Source organism: Mesoplodon densirostris, chromosome 15, assembly GCF_025265405.1.
Source record: "Mesoplodon densirostris isolate mMesDen1 chromosome 15, mMesDen1 primary haplotype, whole genome shotgun sequence".
NCBI classification, from domain to species: domain Eukaryota; kingdom Metazoa; phylum Chordata; class Mammalia; order Artiodactyla; family Ziphiidae; genus Mesoplodon; species Mesoplodon densirostris.
In genome coordinates, this window is record NC_082675.1 from 24,038,640 (window position 1) to 24,054,116 (window position 15,477).

At 47.9% G+C, this 15,477-nt stretch overlaps 1 protein-coding gene across 3 annotated transcripts in view; it reads right to left on the bottom strand.

The window, feature by feature from the left end:
• Nucleotides 1-15,477, bottom strand: part of MORC2 (MORC family CW-type zinc finger 2) — a 40,782-nt gene that overhangs the window by 12,915 nt on the left and 12,390 nt on the right. For all 3 annotated transcript variants that reach the window (XM_060119221.1, XM_060119220.1, XM_060119219.1), the window contains exons 4-11: nt 9,461-9,529; nt 8,857-8,947; nt 5,593-5,701; nt 2,117-2,276; nt 1,901-2,012; nt 1,317-1,442; nt 695-774; nt 1-83 (exon numbers count right to left, since the gene is read on the bottom strand). In XM_060119221.1, coding sequence (XP_059975204.1) covers nt 1-83; nt 695-774; nt 1,317-1,442; nt 1,901-2,012; nt 2,117-2,276; nt 5,593-5,701; nt 8,857-8,947; nt 9,461-9,529 — 830 coding nt within the window. The remainder of the gene's footprint in view (nt 84-694; nt 775-1,316; nt 1,443-1,900; nt 2,013-2,116; nt 2,277-5,592; nt 5,702-8,856; nt 8,948-9,460; nt 9,530-15,477) is intronic.

Sequence of the window (15,477 nt, forward strand, 5' to 3'; positions counted from 1 at the left end):
CCTAGAGTCCCGCGTGAGGTCTCCGCCCAGGCGCACTTCTAATGTCCGAGCTTTGCTCTCCGCCTCCCTTGCCTTCTCTTCAGCTGAAACCCAGAAGAAACCATGATAAGAATTCAAAAGGTCAAATCTCTTAGCTATCCCTCCTGGACCCCATAGTGCAGTCCCTGCCGTATGAGACGTTCGTACACTGTCAGGGAACAGGTGAGCTGGGAGAGCAGCCTCCTTGCTTGGAAAGTCAAGGAGGCCCCCAAGAAAAAGACACCTTTTCCAACTTTACAAATGAATCAGAACAGGTCAAGCACTGCCCAAGGTAACCAGAGTTTAACCCTCAGCAGGAGCTGGAAGTTACCAACAGTCCTCAGCCAACCACTCTCCTTGAGCAGCCAAGAAGCTTTGTCAGCAAGAGAGACCTTGAGATTTTTGCCCTGGAGTCAAGAAAACCAATTTCACAAGTATTTGTGACAGAGGACAGTATGGGACTCTTCACTCTGGGCAGGCAAGCTTTAGATAACAGCCTATAAATGGCTGAAGGAGTAGCCTGGAAAGAAAAACTGCTGAGGGAGAGGTGGGAGAGAAACTGGACGAGTGGTTCAGGAAAGCCCACCCCTGGGTGTTGCATGGAGCTTTTGTCTGGATCCTGCTTTTGCCACAAGCAACGTCCCCCAGACGACCCTCCTGCCCAGGGGGTCATTACCAATCCGTGCCACGTGTTCAGCTTTCTTCACCTCCTGCTCCGCGCGGGTCTTGAACCGGCTTGACGTGTACTTGTACATCCTGGGGAGATGGGGGGCGAGTAACCAGAGGGCCTGAGCACCAGAGGTGCAGGGCAGCAACTATCTTGGCCCCCCGATGAGTCAAAGCCAAGCTTATTTTAGCAAAAAGACTCAATTCCCTACTCCACCTGCCCCTTGCCATCCTGCTCCATCTTTGAAAAGCAACCTCACTACTCTCCGAGTGTGTCATTAATCCCACAGCAGAAACCAACCCCAGCAACCAGCAGGGCCTCTGCTTCCCTGTGTACTGTCTAAAGGGCCATCAGCCCTGCAACCAAGAGGCTCAGACAGCTCACCGTGTCAGGCTGAGCACCCTCCACCTCACAGAAGGCACACTCAACGAGCCTCACCAGCCACCTCTGCCCCTCCCTCAGGACCCAGTAGTTTGTCTGCAGTTAATCACAAGCAGCTTAAAGACCCAAACGCAATCAACACTGTCAGAGCCGCTCATCCACCATCACTCCAAAGATGCCCCAGAGACACGTGGCCAGGCGCCATCCTTGGCCCAAAGGAAACAGCAGGCCAGGGTGGGCAGGCCCCTACCTGGGCTTGTAGAGGCAGCAGGAGAGCCTCTTGGTCTGCACCTTGTGCCCGTGGATGAAGATCCGCATCCGGGGATCAATGTAGAGCACAGCAGCATAGGCGCGGAAGGAGCGGCGCTCTGGCTTCCTGGAGGCGGCGGAATGGAGGGTGCTGTCACCCTCCCACCACCAGCCCAACCGAAGGCCTGGGCGGACAGCCTCTCTGCAGGCTCTCCACCTTTCCACCTCCCATCTCGGCTTCTCTTGCTGCCCTGAGGGGTGCTTCCTCTGTGTGGGCACCACATCCCACCTCCTCTCATGTCCCTGGCACAGACACCTAAACTGGCCCCATCACCCCAGCACGGACCTGGCAATTCCTCTCCCCTCTCTAGTTCTCGGTCTCTTTCTCATTCAAGTTAAGGAGCTGGGGCAAGGATCTGGATTAGCTGAGGACCTGCTGTCCTTCAATTCATCCCTTCTGCCTTGTGGCAGGAAGACATTGAGTTCTCAGCTTTACCAACTCTAAAACTGGGGAATTCAGGGAACAAGCTCACCCCTCTCTCCCTCAAGTCACCTCCCTTTTCCTCCCTACCCAGCCACACTCACGTGCCCTCCGGGGAAGTCTCTGCCATCTGGATATCTCTCGGACTTGAGATTATGTCCAGCTCTGGCTCTCCGTTATCCATGAGTTTGAGATTGAAGATGATCACCAGTGTTCCTAGGGAATAGAAATTCTGTGGTTCTACCAGGCACCCCCAGCCAATCCCCATACTGCTCCTGGCTCTGGAGCTCCCCGATGCTAGAGGCCGCAGGCCTACTTACCACTGTCCCCAGGAATCTTCATGAACTGAGTCATCACTTCCTCTTCATTGCGGAAGGGAGAGTACTTATAAATGAGTTCCGTCTCAATGGCAAACTTCTCCACATTGTCTGTGACAGGTTCCCGGGTCCGAGCATTCCAGGTGGGCAATGGGACTATCACCTTTGGAGGAAGCACAAGCAGACGCTTGAAGGAAGCCCCGGAACAGCCTTCCCCCCACAAATGTGCATCCATCTTGTCCCTCCCTACAGTAGCTCCACACTGCCCCAAGGTGAGGCCCAAGCCCCCCAGCCTGGTACCAGTGGCTCTAGCTTCTGCCCCTCCCCAAGACTCTGCCTCACACTGCTAGGTCCTCTGGGGTATGCTGGCTTATGGCCTGGGGGTCTCTGCATGAGCAGTTCCCTGCTTGGGATATCCCTGGTCATTTTCCCTATTTGGTAATAAGTCTATTATTTCTACTAAGCAAAACATATTTGCGATGATCTAGTGAATCTAAAGACACACACAAACATAACTTATAACTCAGCAATTCTACTCCCAGGTATATATCCTAGGAGAAATAAAATCTAAAAACAAAACACTACAGTATGAGTCCATTTATATAAAATTCATAAATAGGCAAAAAAAAACTATTATTCAAGAATGCATACACAGGTGACAAAATTATAAAGAAAAACAAGGAAATGACTGATCACCAAGGCAGTTCCTTAAGAGGTACAATAAGGAATATGGTTGGTGAGGGGCACATGGGGACTTCTAGCATCAGTCTATGGTGGTGGCTACGTGGGTATTTGCTTTATAATTACTCTCAACTGTACGTAGGTTATTTTTTTTAATTTTATTGAAGTCTAGTTGATTTACAATGTTAATTTCTGCTGTACAGCAAAGTGATTCAGTTATACATATATATAGGTTTTAATACACTCTTCCATATGTATAAAATTTAATCCTACATCTACGTAATCTTCTAGAAAATTCTACCCTTGTCAATTATACCTCAATAAAGCTGGGAGAAAAATCCCACTCATTCTTCAAAAACCCTACTAAAACGCCACTTCCCCAGAGGCATCAGTGTGCATCTCTCCCTCCCCCCATCCCTCTCCCAGGTGCCGGGGAGCCCTGTAGCCTGGGATTCCCTCTGCAGAGCAAACCACTCCAGGCACCTCAGAGGTTCAAAACGGATGGCCCACCCTGCGGAAAAGGGGATTCTGTATTTTAACAAGCTCTGTGGTGATAAACTGTTACGAGTTCTGAGGCACTTTACTGGTTTCTAAGAAGCTATAGTATTCAGCCCTGGGGCTGGTCTGGACACATTCCCACCCGGCTAAAAGTGATCTTATTTTGAAATCTTGGCTGAGTTCATACTAGAGTACAATCCAAAACAGTGACCTTCTAGCACCAAGTAAGGAAAAAATTTCAACCTAGCTTTTTCACCAGGGGAATTGAGTTCCATTTGTGTTCTGTGAATTGGTACCTCCTTTACACCTCCCAATCTTCACAGCAGTCCCAGGTGACAACGGCATTACTTTAACCTCTGGGCACTCACCTCATTTGACACCCACCCACCATCAGAATATTCCTCCTTTACTTTCAGGGTCACCACTCCCCTGGCTTTCCTCCTACCCCTCCGGCCGCTCCTGCCTCCTTTGCTGCTTTCCCCTTCTCCCTGGCCTTTACATGCGGGTGGGCATCCCTAAGACCCCAGGCCCTCTTCACACGCTCTTTTAGGTGAGCCCATTCACTATGAAGATTCCTGGGAGTCTAAGCCTCCCCCCAGCTCCAGACCCAGACTTAACTTTGCATGTCTAGGACAAAACGTACACGCCTCCCCTCCAAACTGCCCCTCTTCCATCCTTCCCTAGCTCCAGACAGCCCACCCCCAAGTGCCACACCAGGACCTCAGCCATCTACAACCACCCCTTCCCATTTCCCCTTTCCAACTGATTAAACACCCGCGGCCACTCCTATTTCTCTCACCTCCCTGCTAGAGTCCTATAGACAGCCAGGGCCTCTGACACCAACACCCCAATCCAGCCACCACACAATAACCAAACTGATCTTTTCAAAGAGGATCTAATACATTGCTTAGATTCCCTTTCATGGCTGCTTTTAATTAAGTCCCACACACTCCCCAAAGCCCAGAGGTCAGGCCCGACCTGCCCTCTCTGCTCTCCAGAGGCCACCACCTCTCGTCAGGTGGCCCCTCTGCCCTTCCCACAGCCCCCACCAGCTCTCAGGCCAGGAACAGACCGTTTCTATTGAAGCGCAGCCCCTGCTCGCACCACCCTCAGTCCACCAGGAAGCAGTCCTGAAAAGCCCAGCCGGGGCCAAATCCTCCTGCCCCACCTTTCCCGGGAGTGCTTGCCAGCTGCAGCACTTCTCTCACTCACCAAAAAGGCAAACAAACCCAGTGCCTCACGAAGTAAAGACGACAAGAAAAGAGCCTTTCGTTCCCAGCATGAACTGATTTGCTATGATTTAGGCTCACATCTAAACAAGGCCAGTACCAATTTACTCACAGCCAACCAACACAGATGAGTTAGATTGACACTGACCGCATTTCACCTGTTTTAAGTGACAGGAGTGGATTTCTCTCTGCAGACCCTCTTGGCCCCCTCTCAAGCTCTGGCCTCCATTTCTCACACAGGAAAGGAGTTAAGAGTCCAGTCTGAGGCTAGGCAGGCCAAGGCCTTCCCTGATCCTCCCATGAGCAGGTGCAGACCTCATCAAACCAGCTCTGCAGATATGAGCCACCAGGCCCAAAGAGAATCAGCTGTGCATGTGTTTAACTTACACAGTTAATTACCAAAAGGTTTCAAAATCAGAATATTCTACAGTCATTAGGCCTTCCTTCCAGCATAACAATAATCAGCTGAGGCTGTGTGTCAGCTGCCACTTACTGAAAAACTTAAATGGTTTTCCATGTGTTCGCCTGGTTCACTACCTGCCCAGGCCCTGCAGGTATCAGACTTGTAGCTTCTGATATAAATGGTTAGAGCAACACATTTTCTCAAAAGGAAAATGCACTCACAGCACATTCCACAAAATCACCATCATATGGGAAAGACAGTGCTGTTCCTATTATCATCACCAGCTGTGGTCTCCACCCATAGTCAGGGAAGCCCCAAATACTCCCCCTGATAAAACAGCTCTCCCCAGTGACATCCCCCACCCCAGGACTGAATTCAAGCTGCAGATCTAGGAGACCTACAAATCCAGCTCTTGGTTCCTGACACCTGATGGCCTCATTCTCAGGGACAACTCTTCTCTGAAGCTGTGAGATTTTACTTCCTCTCACATTAAGACACCTGCCTTAACCCCTCAACCAGTTCATCCAACCAACCAGCTAATCCCATAACAGGGGATGTGGCTGCAATCCTGCAATGCCAATAAGCCCAGCATGCAAATGACCTACAAAAACAGCCTGGGCAAAACTAGGAAGTGGAATGGTGACTGGGAGAACGAGGATGGGACCTACTTCATCAATGCCTTCCTCCTCGTGAAAGGTACGTGACAGGAAGAGACAGGTCATGGTCTCTTCCTTCTTGGTGAAGAGGATAAAATCCTTCCCAATGCGCATCGAGCCCCTGAAAGGGAAGCAGAAATGGGTTATTCTCCTAGGGATTCAAAAGCTCATCTGAGGAAGGAGCAAATCCCCCTCCGGACGTGATGAAACTGCCTTTGGAGGGCTCCCCTAAAGGCCTCCCTGGGACCCAGGACCCTGAGCTGAGCTCCACAGCCCTCGCTCCCTCTCCTCCCCACCCCCCACCTCCCGACACTCCTCCTCCTGCTCTTCTGTGGGCCTCAGTTTCTCCTCATCACCTTCTCGACCACATTTACCCAGCACGCAGGGTTCTCTCACCACCAAGCATCAGCCCCGGGGGAGTCTCACCCCAGCTTGTCACTGCCTGTGCTCTGGTTTCTTCCCAGCCACACAGGGCTGCTGTGGCCTGACTGTGAGCCACCAGGTTTCACTCCAGTAACACCTCCAACACACACATCATCTTCCACACTGAGCACATCCAGGTCTCACCCTGTCCTTCCTTCACTGACACAAACTCCCCTCCCATCCACTCATCAAACGGCAGCACCATCAAGGGAACAGCCCACTGCCTATGCTTACAAGTCCTCAAAAAACCAGGATGACCCCAAGGCTCAGCCAAACACAGGGCTAACCAAAGTATCGCTGTTGAACACAGTTCCAAGGAGGCCTACAATTGGCTCATGTCCTGTAACCACAACCATCTTGTGTCTTGAATTGTTTTGTCACCTCAACTCATTAAGCCACAGGTCCCTGCTTTAGGAAGCAACTGGTTTCTGTGCCTCCAGGCTGACTTCCACAAGGCAAAAGTCTGAACGGAATCAACTGCTCCTTCATCTATGTGGCTGAGTTAATCCTTCTGAGGAGCAGGCAAGGACAGGCCTTTCCAGGAAACACTGAACAGGGCAAAAGCGTGAAGCACCAGTGGGAGCAGGACCCACTGACCTGTCTTCTGAGCAGCTTCTGGCTTTATGGCTATTACCTCATTAGTCCTCCTAATACCCCAGGGAGGTGACAGCCGCGGGAAGCCTTATTACTCCCTTCTATGTAAATACAAATACAAACTGGGCCAGTGTGCCAAGTATGCAAATGAACGCCATGCCCCATTTCAACGAATGTTCAGGAAACTCCAGGACACTATCCAGAGACGCCCTGGTGGCTGCCAAGTTGTTTTTCTCCTCCTCCAGTTCCCGAGGTGCTGGCAATGCTCCCTCCCCAGACAATCTCACAGTCCTCCTCCTGCCTCCCTGAAACTTCCCGGTGGCAAAACGAGGCACATTAGCTTGCCTTCTGCCAAAGCTTGCTCTTACCCTAATTTGGCAAAACCTCTCACTTTATGCCTCTTCCCTGTCTTTAATCCTGACCTTGGAGGGTAAATAGCAACAACCCAGAAACGCCACTTCTCTGCTGGCTTCTTTGCTTCACAGCCCTATTCTCACCACAAATCACTTCCTCCTGAAACTCTTTCAACTTCTACACTGGTTTCAAAATGAATTCACTCTGAACGCTAGATGGCTCCATCTCAATGGCGCCTTCTCAAAATACGCAGATGACAACACTCAACTTCGGTATGCTTTCCTTCCTGGTCTTCTAAGCACTTCCAGAATCACATTTCATTTGCTCCTGAAACTTCCTCAGTAAGGACGAATGTCAGCGTTTAGAAGCCCATTTTCTACAGTAGGAAACAGATACTCAGAGGTGCTGAAACGGCTTGTCTGAAGTCACAGAGCTGATAAAACCAGGAGGGGGTTTTATCTATAATCCAGAAGGGAAGTCAGGGTTTCTTACATCTGACTCTAGGAGACCTCAGTTGTTGGAAACTTAGATCACCACACCAGAATCACGTGGGCCCTACCCCAGGCCCACCAAATCAAGCCAAAAATCTACCATGGAAAGATCAAAGGAGAGAGAAAGTAAGAAGGGAGAAACTAGGCTAGGGCTCTCACAGTAATGATAGCATTTAATTCTTAACCTACTCATATGTGTTATAATCTCAATTTACAAAGGAGGAGGCTGAGGCTCACAGAAGCAATTAAGCGGCTGATGTCAGATTTGAACTTTGGTTTGACTGAAGTGAGATGGACAGCAGCTCCGGCCTTGCAGTCAGAAAGACGTGATGCATGTCTCAGCTCTACACTTGGGCATTTTCACACCTTTGGGCAAGTCACCCCTATAAACCTCAATTTTCTCATTTGAAGATGAGAATCATAGTACCTATACCTCACAGGGCTATGGTGAGGATTAAACGAAATCATCCAAGTAAAGTTTTTAGCACAGTGCCCAGCACATGGTAAGTGCTTGTTATTGAGAGACAAGTGGGAGATCCAGGTACCAGGTCCTTGCCATCATGGGAAGCACTCTCTCTCTTCCCCATACACCCAAGCCGGTTGCATGGAGGGACAACTGATGCTGCTGCCCAACCAAACACCACCCTCAAATAAAACAACACATTTCTACAGCAAGACTAGAACCGTGACTCAGAATTCCATTTGTACAAACTCCAATCCCATTAAATCTTATTCCATCCAAAGGTATGTCCAACTGGAAGTGAGCATTTCAGAAATAGAAATCTTTCTCTTGGGGCTTCACTCAAAACAAGAACACCACATTCCAAATGCCAAACAAGTGGGAACCAAGGGCTGAGAAAGAAGTCCCAAGGGATGGGGAGACATTAGGTAGGTCCCTGCTACAGGGCCTGGCAGGACATGTGAGTAGCAACCAGGTCCTTTGGTGGTGTGTGTGGCGGGGGGGGGGGTTCGGGTCTCTCACTCACTCACCCTGGATCCCCAGTGCCTGGCACAAAGCATGACAGGTGCTCAGGGGACATGCTGCACCACGGTGTGACCCCCTCACCATCTCATAAGCAACCCAAGCCCACAAAACAGCCACTTGCATCTTCAACCACAGGGTAAAAATAAGAATTTTCAGTAGAAGGAGGGGTGCTGTTCCAGAGCACAGTGCCAAGAAAAACCTACAGCTTCTCCCACCTCAATGATTTTGGATGTTCATACTCTTTGATCTGTGACGTAGGCTGGACATCAGCTGTTAAGTCCCCAAACCACAACTCCTTCCCGACTCTCCTCCTGTTCCAGAATTACAGTGATGGAGGGACAAGGACGAGGAACATTTCCATTGGACAGAAGCAGGAGGGCATTGCTCGATTTTGTTTCGAGTCCTGGGACAGGCTTCTAGTATACTTACGATTTTAACCCATTCCCGTACTGCCCAATCTGGGTGGACTCAGGCGTTCGCTTGGCTGACTTCCCAAACTGGATCACGCTGGCAGCATCACCTGAAGTGGCGGACACAAGAGAAAGTGAAAAGTTTGCTTTTCTTTCCCAGACTCTCAAAAATCAAAGGTCTGAGCCTTGTTAAATCCAAGCAGGGCTGTCTGTCTACTGAAAACCTCTGTCCAAGGAAATTCACAACCATGAGGCAAATGGAGGAAACCTCTGACTGGCCTGTCAGTACCGCCATCACTAGGCCCTTGTTCTGTTACCAGAACGTGGTAATAAGGCTGGGGGAGGCCACCACAGTTCCAGCTCCAGGATATTACACAAGCTGATAAATACAATGTCAAGAGACAGGTAATCTGACAGACTTCAGGCTACCATTCAGATCCTATCTCCCATGATAGAACAAAACCCAGCAAATCCGTGAGTGGAATTAAGCCTAAGATGTTGCAAGAGACCTCCCTCTCCCTCTAGTCACAAGAGTGAGGCAACAGAAAAACAAGTTAACACAATAAGCATTTTGTAAAAATGGTTACATCCTCCCCAAAAGAAGCAATCAGCCCAACACTTACTTGGATCCATTCCTGCTCCATCATCCAAAAAACAAAGCATAAATCCTCCACGAAGGTCCTCTCGCCTTTCTGTAAAAGGAGGAGCTGCCATTACTGGGCAGTTACCCACCAGAGGGTGGCAACTTGTGTGTGATCGGAAGGTGGATCAATGTGAAGCTTAGTCCAAAAAGGCCTTCTCCTTCTAACAGTCCTAGCTAGTGTGAGTCAAATGTCAGGGCCCTTGATGATAGGAATTTCCATCAAAGGCTCTCCAATGCATTCTAGTTCACAACAAAGCATGAGAGAATCTATAAGGAAGGGACAGAGAATACCTAGTCCAGCATCTAGCCACAGCCAGGGCCACTGAACATGCACGGATTTCATACACACCTCAACCATCCTTCTGCCTCTCTGCACCTGGATTTTTTCTACCTCTGCCTCCTGCTGTGGACACTTAAGTACTCCAACTACTACATGCTGTACCTTATCAACAGTGCTCAAATTCAACAGGGTACCTCGTTTGTGGGTTAAGTTTGGGGTAGCCTTCAGATAAAGTGATCGAGCCAGACATGCTATGGACACAGTGGTAGCAGCTGCTATCTAGAAGGTGAATTACTAAGTCAGTATGTGACTATCCCCAGGCCAACCATAGTTTCTGGGGCATCAGTATTCATCGTCACATCCCCTCCTTGCTATGGGTCCTTCAAATAGCTCCCCATCCCAGAAGTGAGATGGCACAGAGTGTAGTGAGAGCTGCCTGGTTTCCAACTAGACCTGCTCGACTGGAGAGAGGAACAGTCCTTCGACAAGAAGAGACAGAGCAGCTGTGGCAGGGCATCCTGGCCGACAGGAAGGAAATGCATGAGACTAAGGCTGCGATTCCAGTGGCTAGAAGAACCCCTTCCTTCAGCAGCTGTCTCTACAGCAGCAAGTGGTCACTCAGAGCAGTCTGGGTCCAAGCATGTCAGAAACACTGGAGAAGAGATTCCCAAATAGGGAAGGGGACCAAACTAGAGTTTCCAAGGTGCCTTTTGACTCCAGTGATGAGGACTAGGCAGGCAAAGGAGGAACGGCACAGGCCTTGGAATCAGGAGAGCATTTGTACTAAAAAGGAAAAAGGTCAGTTTAAGGTACTACAGGGATAAGCCCAAGGCTGCCTTGGAGTCTATTCCCTAATTGAGGACATTTTTGTCTCCCCCAAGCTGCAGTTCACCAACTTCACCCAACTATCTAAGCAGTGGAACCTCAGTTTAAAATGCTCTTTGTCCTCCCCTCAAGCTAAATATTTTTTTTAATAAATTTATTTATTTTTTGCTGCATTGGGTCTTCGTTATGGTGCACGGGCTTCTCATTGCGGTGGCCTCTCCCGTTGCAGAGCACAGGGTCTAGGCGCGCAGGCTTCAGCAGTTGCGGCACGCGGGCTCAGTAGTTGTGGCGCACGGGCTTAGTCGCTCCGCGGCATGTGGGATCCTCCCGGACCAGGGCTCGAACCCATGTCCCCTGTATTGGCAGGCTGATTCCCAACCACTGCGCCACCAGGGAAGTCCCAAGCTAAATATTCAAGTAAGCCATAACCACCTCTGTTAAATGGACTAGTTAATGTAATTTAAAATGCTATTTCAGAAGTACTATAAGCCACAGAGATTTTCAAGTATCATTCAATGTTCAGGAAGCTGAACTTTGCTGAAACATTAATCACAGGTGCTTCCTGAAAGTTCGAGAATAAGGACCTTCTTGGAAGTACTACTGGTAGATAAGAAAATTTTTCCTGTGGCAGTGCCTTTTATCAGTCTGAAGAACCCAAATGAGATCTAGTAAGCAGAAGCAAGTGCAAAAGAGGTGCAAAAATTCCTCAAAGTTTCCTTCTGGAGGAAGCAAAGTGTCATATGGAGACTCAAACTGGGTCAGGAACAGAGCGTGGTAAAGGAAGTGTTCTAAATCTAGCCAAGAGCCATTTGCTGTATGCTTTAGCCATAAAATGTACAAGAAGACTCTGCTTTGGGATCTAGAAATTGGTTCAAGCCAAGTGTATCTGAAAAATCTCCAAGGATTGATTACTGGCATTTCTTGAACACTACCTAGGAATTACTTCTAGGTCCTTATGTTTGGTAGAACAGGATTCAAGGGCTGTTTTTCTTTTTTTTTAGTTTTGATGCTTTTTTTTTTAAATTTATTCATGTCTGGCTGCATTGGGTCTTCATTGCTGCACGTGGGCTTTCTCTAGTTGCAGCAAGCGGGGGCTACTCTTCGCTGCGGTGCGCAGGCTTCTCATTGCAGTGGCTTCTCTTGTTGTGGAGCATGAGCTCAAGGCACACGGGCTTCAGTAGTTGTGGCACACGGGCTCAGTAGTTGTGGCTCGCAGGCTCTAGAGCACAGGCTCAGTAGTTGTGGCACACGGGCTTAGCTGCTCCACGGCATGTGGGATCTTCCCCGACCAGAGCTTGAACCCGTGTGCCCTGCATTGGCAGGAGGATTCTTAACCACTGTGCCACCAGGGAAGTCCACACAGGCTGTTTTAACACACAATCATCACTTAACAGTGGGTCTGAGATCCCTTTCTTGCCCAAGGACTTCATTTTAAAGCTTTTTCATATGTTTATGAGAGTAAGAGACCCACCTATGGAGGGTCCTCCTGGCCACACAGTGACCACACAGTAAGCAGCTAGCAGTGCTCAGGTCCACGGTCACGTGTGGCACTGCCTCAGGGCCAAAAGAGACTAGGTGACACAGCAGTAACTCCTTCAACTTTGTAAGGAGGCAGTATGGCATCTTCACTTGGCTAAAATGCTTATCCCAATCACTCAGTTATTCGATGTGCCTGGCTCTGTGATGAAGATAATAGCCGAGAATAATGCGGATGTGATCACTGTCTTCAGGGAGCTTACAGTCCATAGGATAGCTACTCCCTGTAGCAGATCAGTAAGCAGGAGGGTTTAAGCAGAAGGAGACTGAGAAGAGTGTCAGCTAGAGCAAAGGCAGTGTGCATAAGGATCACCTGAAGAGCCTGTTAAAATACAGACTTGGGGCTCCACCCTGCAGAGTCTAGTAGTGTCGGTCGGAGGTGGTACCTGAAAATTTGCATTTCTCACAAGCTCCCAGGTGATGCCAATACTGTCCACCACCGGACCACTCTGTGAGAAGCAGAGAGCTAGAACTAGCAAGAACTAGAAGGCCTCTCTGCTCGAACCTATCTCCCCAGACATTCCAGCAGTTAGAGATGCATTCCTAACACATTCTATTCACTTTAGTCAGTCAATTGAGTGCTATCTAAAGCCTCTAAGCAAAGGATTTTTATGAAGATGGGGGAGTTCTGGACAGAAGGGAGTCTAGGCAGCTGGAGGTTGTCTGCTCCCCGTCCCAACATACATCTCAGAAGCAAGACAAGGAGGGCAAAGCCAAACTATCTTCTTTGCAGTTGTGCTTCAGGCCCTGGTAGCAGCTATGTACAATCAGAGACCCAGTGTGGAAGGCTGCACATCTAAGTTTCCCCCAACATGACCAAGTCTGGCCTCTCCAAGTTAGCCCAACGTTCCTCCATCCAACTCCCATTGGGGAGAACAGGAAAAAGAAAGAAGCTGGAAAGGAGATGTGAAATGGAGCTATAAGTCAAAAGTCAGAGGTGATAAAATGATGTTGTCCTCAGGGGAGGCTGTAACAGAAAAACACTCAAGTTCCTCGTACTTTGCAATGTGTTTGAGCAGTATTCGTTTCAGCTACATTTGCTCTAATTTTCCATTTACTAACCACTGACCTGGCATCACAGAAGGGATCTTTCTTTGAGGCATGTAAGTCCCTATCCAAAGAAGTCCAGAAAATCAATAAAAACACACTCTACTTCTGACAGGCACGTTATGGTCTGGCCCCACCTAACAGGAATGCTTTGGGTACGGGAGTCTGGTTCCTTTCTCACCCTTCTTTAAATTACAATGTGAATGTGTGGCGAATTCAAACTACATCTGATGTTTGGGGAGATTTCCGAGTTCAGTTATCAATCTAGTTTCAGAATGGGAGACAGGAAGAGACTTTCCCCGATACAGTAAGAACAAAAACTTTATAATATATCACTAATTCTATTATTCTACTTGTAAAATGAGGTTGCTTTTATTCCTCCTGTTGAATGTGTTAATACAGCACTGAAGTAGAAAAGTGTGAAGTTAGGGGCACCTCAGTCAAGACTCCCGATCTTAAGGTACTTGAGAGTAAATCAAGTCTTTCTCCAAAATGCTATAGTGCTTAGTGCTTCTATCACACCATTTAATCCTTAACTACCTTGACAGTTTCCTCAAGATCAAGTTATTGTTCTCTAATCTTCTGTAGAGTGCTAACTGTCTCTCCAATTAGTGACTAAGTTCTCTAATGAGAATTTAGCAAAGGCCCCACATCTCACGCTCTCTGGACTCCTCCCAAAACACAACAGCAGTAACACTGAGCACAGAATAAATGCACACCGGGCCCTTTTCATTTAAATTGAAATCCAACTGTTTGTTCTGCTGTATTCTAAGTGTAAAGCACTAAATTTCCTTGCTGAAATTCACCCACCAAAGGTGGTAAGAAGGAGCAGGGATGATCTCTTTTAAAAAGCTTCTTCCAGTAATTCCCTGGTGGTCCAGTGCTTAGGCGCTCTCACTGCTGGGGCCTCGGATTCGATCCCTGGTCTGGGGACTAAACTCCCATAGGCTGCGCAGCGTGGCCAAAATAAAAACAACCTTCTTCCAGATAGATTTGGCTATGATGATTTGTCCCTTCAACATCACTTGGAGTGGAGGCCCATTCTCTGCTTTGCCATCTGTGCAATGATTAAAACAGCCACCATTTCTTTCAGAGGTAGCGGTTACTACTCCTCACTAAAGCACACTGGGATGTAAGACATACTGTGGCTTGGGAATGATGCCTCCATCTGGCCTGAGGGTTTAGTAACCATCTTCTAACATTCTGCTGCTATGTCCCCTTTTCCTGTTATTTTCTTCTAAAAATAAAAGTAGTCTTATTTTCACCACTTTGGCAGAGCCTTCTGAACAGAAGGCTTTAGAATTTAAGCAGTATAGCTGACTTTTAGCTGTTCTGAATATTTTCTTTGCTCCAAAGAAAGGCATAAGAAATTCATATCTGGGGAGATTCTTTATAATTATATGGCATTGGAAATTCTAAGAATTACTTCCTATTGTGTGATTATCACCATTTATCAAACAGGTCTGTGAAGAAAAAGATGGATTGATAACCATATATTCCCATAAAAACACTCAAGTTTTCTCAAAAGCTAGACAATGCTACCCAAATTGGATTTAACAGCCATCTTCCTCTGTTCCACTTCCAAATTTTTAAAATTCAAATGACCAAAAAATGTGCTGGTACAAACACTGAACAGGCAAAAAGCAAGCTATTTATCAAACAAACAAACAAATAAATAAAAATGACTAAGATTTCTTCCACTGCTGTACCCACTCCATAAAAAAAAAAGGATCTTACTGCCAAAGAGCAGAGCCAATTAGGCAAAATAGTAGACGCTGTCAATATCTTTAAATTCGAAGCAAAGCAGCCCTTCTTCCTACATGACTTCTCTGCCTGAGAACATCTCTGCAGACCTCAGTGTCAACCTGGTTACACAACTGTTTAATACAACTGACACCAGCAACTCTCCAAGTTGGGACTTGTCCTCACCAAGGCTTCAGAGGGAGAAGATGGCCTTCAACAAGATCTCTCTTTGGCTGCAGGAACCACAAACCTGGTCACCTGCTAACTCCAATCAGGACAATCAGTGGTACTTGGTCATTTCACTCCCCATCACCCCCATAAATCTCCTAGTGGATTTATTTAAATAGATCTATAGATCTGGGAACCCCATGTTAGTTCCTTTACACCAATATTCTTGATTTCTATCACATGCCTGACCAGGGCTGCCCTGTTTCTCCCTAAGACCTGTAGTAATGAGGCTGTCTACCCACACTCCAAAATCCAGTTTTTTCCTACTCATTTCTTCTTAGGCACAACAATAAATGCTTTCGGGAACTGGGTATTAGAAGAAAGGACTGATGTCTGTC